This window comes from Strongylocentrotus purpuratus, unplaced genomic scaffold (assembly GCF_000002235.5).
Source record: "Strongylocentrotus purpuratus isolate Spur 01 unplaced genomic scaffold, Spur_5.0 spur5_contig_816, whole genome shotgun sequence".
NCBI lineage: Eukaryota > Metazoa > Echinodermata > Echinoidea > Camarodonta > Strongylocentrotidae > Strongylocentrotus > Strongylocentrotus purpuratus.
In genome coordinates, this window is record NW_022145520.1 from 1,296,759 (window position 1) to 1,310,302 (window position 13,544).

Here is a 13,544-nt window from a genome sequence, read left to right on the forward strand (position 1 = left end):
CTCTCTCTCTCTCTCTTCTCTCTTTCTCTTCTTTCTCTCTCTCTCTCTCTCTCTCTCTCTCTCTCTCTCTCTCTCTCTCTTCTTCGCTCTTTCTCTCTTTCTTTTTTTCCCTTCTCTTCCTTCTGTTTTCTTTCTTTTCTTTCTATCTTCTCCTATCATCCTTTCTCGTTGTCTAGCACTGTTTCTCTTTCCGTTTCCCCTTCAGAGGATTGACCGTCTGTCAAAAAATACAACTGTAATGAAGGCCTACACTGAATCACACATTTCTTTAATAATAATAGCATAATAGTTCATTTATTGTGTATGTACAAGTCAAAACGATTATAAATATCATTTTACAGTAAATTAATTGATTAGCAGCGTTTGAAAAAAATGCAATTACAATGTTTTGAAAGACCAACTCTCACTTTCTGTTCTACATTCTTTCTGTTTACCTATTCTTTTTTCTTTTTTTTGGAATGAAAAAAGGAATTAATACTGAATTTTAGGGACAATCGTGGCAAGTATTCGTTATATGTGGGTTTTTTTTTACACAATACTCACATATTGACTTTTGTAAACCGTTTGTACAAATAAATTAGTGAAATAGATTTTCAAATGATATTGTATATATATATAACAAAATTAAAAATTGGAATAACTCATGGAGAGTACATTGTAGATACTGTAAGATTTACCCAGCACATTTATAATGTACCTTTAATACTTAATACAATGGAAATATTATACCTGTATGATCTGAATAGGTCTCCATATTAAAATATATTTGGAATGCGGAAAGCAATTACTACAATACCTGCATTTTCTTTCGTAATGTACAATATTCTGGTATTAGTTGTAGGATTTTATCAGAAAATTGTTTTAATGGCGAAACTTCCCCGCCATCTCTTTCCCGTCATATCTTTCCCGCCTTTTTTTCCCCGCTATCTCTTTCCCCATGTCTTTGTTTTTATATCTCAATTAACAGCGCCAAACCGACTCAACACCGATGGAAAAATACCGACAAACTCTTTGGCATTTGGGGGTAATGTAACTGTTTGTTAGGTCTGTGGTCGGTCTCGAGTCGATCTCGAAGGCTGTGACTGGGGTTCTGGCAGCGGAAACAAATTGGTAGTAACCGAACCCCATTGGTCGAGTCTATGACATCGTATAGCTGGCTTTTAAACATCCACTTCCTTGTCTCGCTTCAGTCAAAACCTCTAATTTTATACATGCCAAGTCCGTACAAATAATCTCTCAAATCTTTAGCTATTAATTCGACGACACGTCCAAATTATCTCTGACAGTTTCGATATTTATGGTTCAGTCACCTTCCTCACACAAGTAGGTCGATTGGCAAGCTGCAGATAGTTTTTAAATCACCAGAAAATACCATTAAGCGATCGCCGGGTCGTAGATTTATAAAAACGAAATTCCTAACTACTTAAACCATCCTGATGACATGTACTGGCAAACTGAAGTCAGCCACCAGTTCTTTCGACCACTAGAAGATGCCGGTTGAGAGATCCTCTCGTTGTACATTTATAAAAACGAAATTCCTAATTATTTTAACCATCTTGGCGACATGTAATGGCAAACGCAATTTAACCACCAGTTCTTTCGATCATTAGAAGATGCCGTCGAGCGATCGCCGTGTCATAGATTTTGTAGATGTCATAAAACCATAGCGTTTTGAAAAAGAGAGTTTTGACATGTGCACGTTCAACTCAGCTTTATAGACCCAGTAGAATATAAACCCATTTAAATTCACCTGTGATCAAGCGTATACCCTAAACTAGTACTAGCAAAAAAAGAAATAAGACTCTGCATAAATTAAATTCCCGACTCCCTAAATCGATTCCTTTTGAATTCTATCAAATAGTCTCTAGAGTCGATCAACTTTTCGAAGATTTCGTAGTCTTCGCCGATCTCCTCTCCTTCTTCCTCTATGTCAACGATGTCATATTGCAGATGGGCTCTTTCTCCCGTTTTCGTCTTACACTCTCCTCCCATCGGCGATGTTGAAAGGCGAGGAAACAGGTGACGACGATGGCGACGACGACGATCTACTTGTCGAAGATCTCGTAGTCTTCGCAGATCTCCTCTTCCTCTTCAATGTCAACGATGTCATATTTGCAGAGGAGGCCTTTCTCCCGTTCTTGTCTTACACTCTCCTCCCATCGGCGATGTTGAAAGGCGAGGAAACATGTGGCGACGATGGCGACGACGACGAAGATGTTGGTGAGGATGACGACCAGGCGTTTGATGCCTAAATGATGTCGAAGGAGAAAATATAGGACGGAAAGTGGTATGTGTGTGTGTGTGTGGTTAGCCGAAATAGTAATAGCACACAACCAGCGTTCAAAAGCATTAATTTTTTTATTAGCAATGTTCAGGCGATTCGAAATCAAACGAGCAATAATTGGAGATTTTTTGATTTTCTCCTTGTAAATTAACCACTCACAGTGGCAACGAGTTGTGGACAGGGATGGGTTTCTTCATTAATTTCTAATAAATTTCGTTTTTTGATTATGAGAAATTTTGTTGTTGTTGTTGTTGTTGTTCTTTATCTTCTTGTGACTATATTTTGCAAGACAATCCTCTCATCACCCCTCCCCCCCCCCTGCCCCTAACAGGAATCTGTCTAAGGCGTGAACCTTCTACAATGACTTATTTTGTTAATAGGAAAAAATAATAACCATGACAATCCATTCGAAAATATGAAGGACAAAATTACTTTACACATATTACAATTTTCAAATTGGGCTCGTTTAGATTTGGCAAACTATGATGCAAAACGGAAGAAAAAAAATTTCGGGTAGTTTGTTCGTTTGTCTTAATTCTCATCCCCTTCCAATTTGAATCGCTATAATCGTCGCTTAATCAAGCATTATTCATCTGTTTACTTCATCATCCAACATCTTAATTCATAAATCATAACACTGTATTCATTCTAATAACCGAGTTCAACCTACCATTATCATCATCTTCTGTCGGAGTCTGAGTCACATTAACCGGTGAACTCCAGTTACCCGGTCTATACGATGATGATGTGTTCAGATGCAGAGTATCATTACCTGGAAGGGGAAATGGGTTAAATTGGAAACATGAAGTAAAATATTAAAGATAATACTTCAGTTTGTTATTTAAAAACTAAATTATTTAAAATTGCTTTTAAATTAATTGACAGCATAGAAAAAAATGTGGGCAAAAGCTTATCGTTTACTGTGATACTTAGAAAAGGGGAATATACTGCAAACTTAAAAACGGAAGGGTTTAATATAAACTTGCAACACTATGGATTGTTAGGCGGAAGGCCTATACCACATTAGCTTAATGAAGGCTGACTAAAGAGCGGCGCTAGAATAGGCGTGGGGTCCCCCCCCCCCCCCTCCCCATTGAGTTTTGGGCAAATTAACAATATCAAATATTACAATCTTAACGACAAATTGCATAACATGTGTAATATTTTGTCATGCTTTGTTTTGCTTGTGAAAGAATTTCTACTTGTCGGAAATTTTTTTATCAGACGACCCCAAACTGCCCCTACCCCCCCCCCCCCCCAATAAAAAAAACATATATATAGCAACCATCCCCCTTGTTTCCTGGACACATTAGGCCTTCTCTAGTCACATGACCCATCCTGTCACATGATCACCTCGCTAACACGGATCAAAACTTATCCGCTCACCTAAAGTTTCTGTGACCAAAGTCGTGAGTTTGGAAAGAATGGACGCTGGTGTCCTCTCCCCCTCGTGAAAAACGCCCTCTGTTGAAACCGATTGCAGTCGAGCCTCCAGCGTTGTATTGGAAACATCGGCCATCATGCTGCCAGGAAGCGATGTTGTCGCATTCATGTCTGCCGCCCTCTCTGACAATAAGCATACAGCGTGAAAATGTTTTTTCTGTCTGCAATGTCGCAATAACAGGCGTTTGGAGTATACGTTGTTATGAAGTTCAGTTAAGAAATCAGTATAGGCTGACGGAAGGTTTATATTCTCCAGGAGACAAAAGATGTCATGGATGTGCGGTACTGAAAAGAAATGGAAGAGAAAATTCAAAAGTTTGATATCCCCTCTCAAGAATCTCATAGGAAGCAAAGTAAATAGATGAATGAATAAATTGCCACTTCATTGATGGAGTGATAGATTTACATATTGACTTAAAGGGGGTGTAGCATGACGATACTTCGGGGCCTGACTCTGGGCCAATCGGGTATGATACGGACGGCGCGACAGCAGTATTCACGTGCGTGCAACATACACGAAGCCGAAGCGTGAGGAGAACTTCCTTCAGTCTCGCGAACGCTGGCGCGCGCTGACCGTTAATCAAGTCCATTCATTTACGTGCAGTTGTCCAAAAGAAGTCGTAGATGGCGTTAACCAGTATTTGCCATGCTACACTCCCTTTAACTTGGGTCATTTATGAATTTTTAGACGTCGACGTCCTTTAACGTTCCTCTCTCTTATATCGAAAGAAAGCCAGCAATTCTTCGAAGCCATTTTCAAGTCGAACTTTTCAAGTATACACTATGTTTGGAAAGTAAATTCATCAACCCGTCGGAAATCGCCCCACATCCTTATTTTCTTCTCAAAGTTTTTAATGCTGTGTCATGGCGTCCTTTATGATGTAGATACATTTATAGCCATAAATATATTAGACGACGAGCCATCTTAGTTTACTGTAATTCCCGTTTTCAGCCTTCATTCTCCACTGGCATGGTTATAAATTTTTAACGCGGGAGAGGAAGCGAAAACTGACGACAGTGGCGGATCCAGGGGGGGGGGGGCCCGGCCCGGCCCGGCCCCCCCCCCCCCTTGAGAAAAAATCATGTAAAATCACGTGATTTTTACCTATTTTTGGGGTTGGGCCCCCCCCCCCCCCCTGGCGCTCAAGGGGGGGGGGGGTGCAAATTGAAATTTTTGTTGAGGACAAAAAAAAAAAAAAGTTCTCACTACCCCCCTCCCTCCCCCCCCCCCCCCCCCCCCCCCCCCCCCCCCCCCCCCCCACTGAGCGACTTTTCGGCCGGCGCGATTTTCAAATTTTCGGAAGCAAGAAAAATAAAAAGTTGGGCCCCCTCCCCTAAGAAATCCTGGATCCGCGCCTGACTGGCGAACGGCATAAAATGGCGATTTGGATTTCAATAATAAGTTTAAAGCCTTAACCATTGATTCCATGAAATGTATCTATGTGCACTTCGGTAAAATATTAACACATTAGTTAGTACCCTGGTTACACGAACAAGACCAACATTAGACCGAAAACAGATCGAACATACGATGTTTTTTTTTTCTTTTTTTGCTTGTTTGCTGGGGGGTTTCTCCTTCTTCAGGGGTAGTACTGTGTTTAACTTAAGAGTGTTATTATTTTATTTACAAAGCATTGTTTGATTTTGAAACAATTATTGTAAAAAGTCTGCATATTTTAAAGGGAAAGTCCACCCCCAAAATAAGTTTGTTTCGATAGAGGCAGAATAATAAGAAAATCAGGTGAGTGAAAGTTTGAGCAAATTCTGATGAAAATAAGAAAGTTATGAATTATTGAAGTTGTGATCAATCAAATACAAATTGGCAACTCTGTGACTTATTATACGAGCTCTCCTTCATTTGCTTTGTGCATAATATTCCATAAAATCATGTTTTCTTCGTTATTGATGACGGAATATATATTTGTTCCTTGCAGGGGGAGTATAGAAACATATTTGCAATTATTATATTTAGGGTGTATGGTTGAAATTTTTCTTGAGGGAAAATGAAAATTTTAGATTTTTTTAGTACTGAGCAAATAGAAGTTGAGCTCGCATGATACGTCATAGAGTTGCCAATTTGTGTTTGATTGATCACAACTTAAAAAATCCTAACTTCCTTATTTTTAATCGGAATTTGCTCAAACTTTCACTGACTTGTTTCTCTCATTTTTCTACTCCTATTAAAACTAACTTAATTTCAGGGTGGACTTCCCCTTTAAATATTGTTCTTCATCTGTACACTGTTCTGGATGAAAAAGAGAATGTACGAATTTGGGTTTTTACTTGTAACTGATTTAGCTTTTGAATGATGTCATTTGTATTAGCTTTCTTTTGATTTGTATTACATGTACTTCTGTTTGGAAAAATAAATCAATTCATAAAACAAAATATGAAATATGTGACGGGGGCATTATCTGCTACACGACTTTGGTTCATGTTGCATCACGTGACCCAACTTCCCACATTGGGCCATTGCGAGAGCCTTCCTAGATGCTATTTTGAAACATAAATATTAGCCTCCTTCATGTAATCTTCAATCAACTATAAACCGACTCACATGATTAATTAATGTTCAGCTCCTTGAACTTTAGAATCACATTGTTTATACACCGCTAACAATGGCCGTTACCAGGGGCGTATGCAGGATTTTTTCAAGGGGGGGGGGGGGGTTTAAAATCTGGCCCAAAATATTTTGCTCCCGAATATTTGAAAATCGCGCCGGCCGAAAAGTCGCTCAGTGGGGGGGGGGGGGGGGGGGGGGGGGGGGGGGGGGGGGGGGGGGGGGGGGGGGGGGGGGGGGAGGGGGGGGGGGGGGGGGGGGGGGTGGTAGCGGAGACTTTTTTTTTTTTTTTTGGTCTCGAAATTTGAAAATTTGACATTTTTTTTTCGTTGGGGGAGGGGTAAGGTCACTTTACGTTAGCCGTGGGCATAATTTTTTTTTTTTTTTTTTTTTTTTTTTTTTTTAAAAAAAAAAAAAAAAAAAAAAAAAAAAAGGGTTTTTTTTTAAATAGTTTTTTAGGGGGTTTACACACATAAAATACCAAAGGGGGGGTTTGAACTCCCAACCCCCCCCCCCCCCCCCCCCCCCCCCCCCTGCGTACGCCCCTGGCCGTTACACTCCAAAGTTCTGCTCGGATCCTATTTGCACGCATAAAAAACTCTTATTATGCGAATTCATTCCGTCTGTATTGTTTGGTGAAAAATATGAACTAAATACTTCATACAAGCATTCAAAGACTAAAAAATATCGTGAATTCACGAAAAAGACCCCCTAGAATAAAAACCTAGAAAAAACGATATGACCTATCTATTGTTAGGCATTTAATATCTTGATATAATAGTGTTACTATCTATTCGACCGATTTCTTATCTCGATGTATAGTACGTGATTGTTTGATTGTAAACAATATTTGACATGTATAGTGATAGCGGTGATGTCGGCTACTAATTATGACGAATCGCCGCGTGCTAGATAGGACTTTGAACCAAGCGAATCTGGCACGTAAGCACCATTTTTGTCTTATTTATTTTGAATAATTATGTTTTCATTTCTGTTTCATTTTGTTTTTTGTGTGCAGTAGATGCATACATCGACAAGTGAAAATTGAATACATGTACCAATTTTTGTTTTAGAGTATTACTATAAAACACTAACTTGAGTAGTACCTATAGGGCATGGGGACGACGCCCCTCCCCCTTCTACCGATCGAATGAAACACAAAAAAGATTTGTTTTATGCGGAGGAGAAACAGACGGTTATAAGGACGATAATACAACTATCTAAATAACTATCCCACTCTCACACCCACCCACTATTTTTCGGAGGAATATCGTCTGTTTGGACCCAAAAGGACGTTATCTAACATGTCATCAGTATAATTATAGTCTATGTATTAACTCAATATATACGTGTATGTTCAATTATGTGAGTTAAAGCCCTTTTGGCTCCAAACGGAAGATATATACAATGATATTCTTTCAAACCGACAGACATGGATGAGAAAGCTAATTAATTTTTTTTTTTTGCTCTTTCCCATGAGCCAACTTTCCCTTTAAATACCATCATGTTTAGCAATGTTTAGACGTTTAGTGTGTTATGTTTACAGGCCCACTACACTACTTATAGCTACTTGCGCCCTCTATATAACAAACAATGCCTAATCGGTGACCATTGGTCCCCCACGGTCCCCTTTTTTCTTATGTTTATTGAGAGCTGATTTGATGAGATAACCACCTGTCAGTGACCATGCAGGGAGGTCTAATCCCTACTGGCAAGACTAGTACAGACGGGCTTTAAATACCATCATGTTTAGCAATGTTCTGATGTAGACGTTCGAATATCCAGTGTGTTATATTAAAATCGGTAATCACGACACCGAAGTATGAAGGCCGGAAAACGACCAAAAGAAAAAGGAAATCACACGGACAATGCCATTATCAAAAACTTGCCATTATTATCTTGGACTTTGTTGTACCCCCACCTCCCCCCCCCCCCCCCCCTATATTCGCCTATTGCATCAGAAGGCAAAGCGGAAAGTTTGATTAGAAATTCAGAGTTAATCTGGATAACCTAGATGCGTACCGGAGTACATGCCCGGGAGTACATGTAGCTGAAGGCTTTGTGACCTAGCACTAGAAATCAGCGATTTTATCTGCATCATTTCACAAAATATTCTTAAATGGAAAATGGAAACGAATTCTGAAAAAAAATAAGCATATTTATTCTGACATTTACTTGTGAAGGTAATTTGTTTGAGGTCATATAGTAGTACGTCAATTCACTGAGCCGGTGGTGAAACGTGCTTTATTACGAGAAGAAATGTGTTAAATTTTTCAAACTTCAGTCTCAGAATGTCGCTGTCTATTCTGTGCTGTTGATTTTTCTTTCTCTTGAAATGAAAACTGTGTGACTACACTTTAGCTGTCTAAAAATTCAACTCATATGTGGTTGGGCAACCATGGAAGAATAGGCCGAGATTGATAGAAAAATATCGAGTCATAGATGTTCCTCGAAAATGAGGCATAATTATTGTTTGAGGGATGTATATAGGGCCTTAGAAATTAATTTGTCATCATATTTTAAGCTAGGTTTAAAGCTTTCTAATTTTGCTTAGGTTGGAGAGTATGAATTGGTATAATGCCTGCTTAACGTGTTGTAAAGTTTTTGCACAGCAGTGTCCTTTCAAAGAAGTCATTAACAACATTTTGATAATGTTTTGCAAAATGTATCCAACATGTACAGCCTATGTACAATAAACTAATAGTCAAAGATCACTGAATATAAATATTAAAAAGGTATTCATAACTTACCGACTGGACGTGCGTAGTGTGATATTCATCTATCCTACGGCGATGCTAGTAAAACACACTCTCCGCTCGTCTCACTGTAAATATGGCTGTGCATCTATTAAGAATTGGCGGCGTCTCTTAACAATAAGAGATATGCTTCCACAATCTTATCCCGAATTACGCTCAAGCATTAATGGCACACCACCAGAAATGAGAGCATGTATACTGTTCCACGTCTCGACTAAAGTCTGTTTTGTTGGCGAGTTGGTTATTGTTGACACTGCATGAAAACGGTAGCAGTATCAATAGCACGGATAAAATTGCAGAAAGGTAATAACAACAGGCGATCAGCTGGCCGATTTGCGAAAAACGACGATAGAACGAGCGCACCCGATAGTGCGCCGATCGGTAGAGCGAAGGCACATTTTGACGTACAATACAATAGTCGCCGCGCTGAGTTGGTCTAGTCTGGTCGAAAGCAGAAAGCGTTGCAATGTATTGATCCGAGTTTTGACGTTGGCAATGGCCTAGTCTACACATTCAGACATTTTATTTGGGGAGACAAGCACGCTTCTCGACCTGACATAATAGTCGAAAGACCAGTGGAAAGAACCGAGGGGATTCGGGGGGATGGGGGGGGGGAGTGGGTATCAGTGTGTGAGAGAGAGAGAGAGAGAGAGCGAGAGAGAGAGAAAGAGGGGGGGGGAGGAGACATCGGAGGAACATACGGTACCGTAATAGTAATTGGACATGGATTTTTTTTTTTATTTAGCTTTATCATTACTATGCCTACTTTAGGTAGTACTATAGCACCAATTTTTTCTCTCAAATTCAATACCTTTACCATAGGCAAATTAAGGGCGCGTTCATGCTTGATTTTGACGGCCAGAATCAGGCATCTGTTACGCGTTTAGTTTAAAACACGCTTGCGTTCATGCTCACTTTTGTAGAATCACCGAAAAACGGCGATCACGATCGCCGATCGTAAACTCACAAAAAGATGCGTTTACAATTTGTAAACGCGTTTAAATGGGGTCAACGCACTGACCTCTAGTGGGTCTACGTAGCATGCGCACACAGGTTTGCGAATCCAGCTGAAGGCCACCCAAGGAGAATTGCCTGGAGAAGTGAGCATGAACAGTGCACCGTGGAACTGCGATTACGATGAGCGTTTACGATGAGCGTTACAAATCGCTCATTCTGCCTTCAAAATCAAGCATGAACGCGCCCTTAGTCGGCTAATTGACGTCGACGTGTTCGTCAAATATGAGATGCGACTATAATATTTGGGCCTGTGCGTCTTCTAATACCATTTACATTACAGGGAATGCATGCTAACTATCGATAGAGAGGGGGAGAGAGAGGGAGAGAGAGAGAGAGAGGGAGAGAGAAGGCGACATCGGAGGAATATAATGGTACCGTCACCAGTGGACATGGATTTTGTTTTGTTTAACATTATCATTATTGTTTTGTATGGGTAATATTGTTTTGACAATGTGAGCTATCAGAATACATAACCATTGTTATTGGCCAATGTAACTGACCCCTTAGTAATTGCAAACATTATCCGTACATTCACTAAAACAAACTTTAAAACCAGGTTTCATTCCATTGTGCAAACAATATCCGCAAACCATTCAACGGTATCATAAGGAGAACTACTAAAGTTTGTCTACATTGAAAAGATATTGGAAATAAGTGATATATGGCAGTATAGTGCATTGACAACGTGATCTATTGTTATTATCAAAGCAAGAAGGGAAAAAGCGCCAAAAAAAGAAGTTGTATGGACCATCTCTCGCACCCTCTCTGGAATCGGGGGGGGGGGGGGTGTTTCACACAACTTGTCATCAGTGACAAATGTCAGATGTTGTTATAAGCTACGGAAATCCTCGCTTCTGATTGGTTATCAGCAGATTTGTCACTGATATTTGTCATTTGTCATTGTAAAAAGGCTTTGTGAAACGGGTCCCAGGTCAGACGAACGAGACCGTCACCAGACCGACTACAGACCGTACGCAAATTTACAGAGGCCATTAATAGGTCGGTTTGGGAGTTTGTTGGAGGTGTGACCGAAATATTTACTAGCACCAACTGTCTCTCGAATTTAATAGCTTTAACACAGGCAAATTTAGCCGACTAATTACTGACAGTTCTGTTTGTCAAAAAAAATGTGATGCGATTATAGTATAAGGGCCTGTGCGTCTTACATAACATATCAAAATGTAAAGAAAATGGTACATCCCTCAGAAATACGTAATACGTAATACGTAATACGTAATACGTAATACGTAATATAGTAATATAGTAATATAGTAATATATAGTAATATAGTAATATAGTAATATAGTAATATAGTAATATAGTAATATAGTAATATAGTAATATAGTAATATATAGTAATATAGTAATATAGTAATATAGTAATATAGTAATATAGTAATATAGTAATATAGTAAGATAGTAATATAGTAATATAGTAATATAGTAATATATAGTAATATAGTAATATAGTAATATATAGTAATATAGTAATATAGTAATATAGTAATATAGTAATATAGTAATATAGTAATATATAGTAATATAGTAATATAGTAATATAGTAATATAGTAATATAGTAATATAGTAATATAGTAATATAGTAATATAGTAATATAGTAATATAGTAATATAGTAATATAGTAATATAGTTTAACACACAGTACATACTGCTTGAAAACCATCGATAGTTTCCTTTTATCGGAAATCCACAGATTTCCCTATAGTGTTTAAACTTGTAAGATGTTTTCTCAAAATTGGGTTAAAGTGGGTTGGCACAGCTATGCTTATGGCTTCGCGTTATCGATGATGTGTGATTCAACGTGTCAGAGCGAAAAGATGTTCGACCTTTGCGGCCTTTATCTTTCTTCATTCGATTCATGGCCCTCCATATTTATTTTTTGTGATCATTGTTTGGAATTCTTGACATTTGTCATTTTGGGGATGGGTGGGGAGGCCAAACAGTTTACCTTGACATTGAGCGAATATTTATTTTTCAGGAAATCTATATAACTTGTAAACCGTATAACCTTCGTTTTTAAGCAGCATAATACCGCCGCTACATAAGTGTGAAACAATTTCAAAGGTAAATTCGATTACTGGGGGGGGGGGGGGTTTGTTTCACAAAACTTGTCATCAGTGACATATTACAGTTTTTGTTATAAGCTAGTGAAATCCTTGCTTTTGATTGGTTATTAGCAGATTTGTCACTGATTTTGTATTTATTTTTTGCCATTGAAATTACATTTTTTGGTTATAAGCTAGTAAACTCCTTGCTTCTGATTGGTTATCAGCAGATTATTTTGTCACTGATTGTTTTGTTTTGTCATTTTTCATTAAAAAGAGGCTTTGTGAAACAGGTTTAGAAATAAGTTGGGGAAAGATTGATGTAAATAAGAATAACTGTATTGTTCGGTTTTTTTCCTCTTCATTTTTTTTCTCGTGATAATTCAGTCTTGCTAACTTAACAAAGTAAAGGCAATGCACAAATGAGTATGAGAGTATTTCAAGTTGGTCTAAATCGCCCATTAGTCAGGGGCGGATCCAGGGGGACGTGGGGACAAAAGCCCCCCCCCCCCCCCCCCCCTCCTTTTCCCCTCGTTGCGCTCGCAATTTCGTAAACTTCACGCCCCCGCCCCTTTTGGAAAAATCCTTGATCCGCCCCTGTTAGTTATGATTTGAATATTAGAGCTTTGGGGCAATACTACAGCAATAATCTTTTTCGTAATTCAATGAATAAAATGTTGTTGTTGTTGTTGTTGGTAATAGTTTACTGGCGTTCATTCATTATTGAATATATACGCCATATCTTTTATAAGAAAATCAGTTATACATAAGAAAACTGAGAATGAGGAAGTGCACACATTATTTTTGCATCCTATAACCAAAAGTCAATCTCCTCTTTGACACGTAATCACGTGTTGAAGCACATTAATACAGGGATGCGGTATACATACCGGATTCGATTAGAAAGTTGGGATAAATGATGTCCTTCCTTCTCCATTGTCATTTCGTCAAATCTGAACCTAGCTTTCCGTTGTAGCACATTGACACTCATGGGTTGATAAGGGACAGTTTCTAATTTTGTTTTGTTGTTGTTGGTTAACAAGAATCTATGTGACAATTTTGTTTGATGAAACTGCAGCTCGTATATACGGAAATGAAGTGTTACATTGTGCGCAAAAATTGTCTGGATCCTTTTCTTTTGTTTTCTTTCTACTCAGCAGTTTCATAATAATGTATGAAATTGATATTATATTTGCATCTTTTCGACAAATCAAGACCATAAGTTTATTTGACATAGAATCGAATCGAATCTTGGTTGGTCCATCCTGTTGCTTTTGTGGGAGCATTATGCGAGCATAGATAGAATGTACTTTCAAAGCTGTTTCAGTATCTCATTATTATTCAGTTTTGTCAGCGTCTTTCATCACTTTCTATCTACCCTCTACCCCCCCCCCCCCCCCTTTCCCCTCTCTCTCTATT

The 13,544-nt window shown here is 38.7% G+C and overlaps 1 protein-coding gene across 1 annotated transcript; it reads right to left on the reverse strand.

Annotated features, from left to right (window-relative positions):
- Positions 1–274: 274 nt before the first annotated feature.
- Positions 275–9,402, reverse strand: LOC105444240. Its single transcript, XM_011678206.2, has 4 exons — positions 9,038–9,402; positions 3,671–4,012; positions 2,955–3,056; positions 275–2,248 (listed from the first exon to the last, which is right to left on the reverse strand). The coding sequence occupies exons 2-4, from the start codon at positions 3,834–3,836 to the stop codon at positions 2,046–2,048; spliced, it is 471 nt and encodes a 156-aa protein (XP_011676508.2). The 5' UTR covers positions 3,837–4,012; positions 9,038–9,402; the 3' UTR covers positions 275–2,045.
- Positions 9,403–13,544: the final 4,142 nt, after the last annotated feature.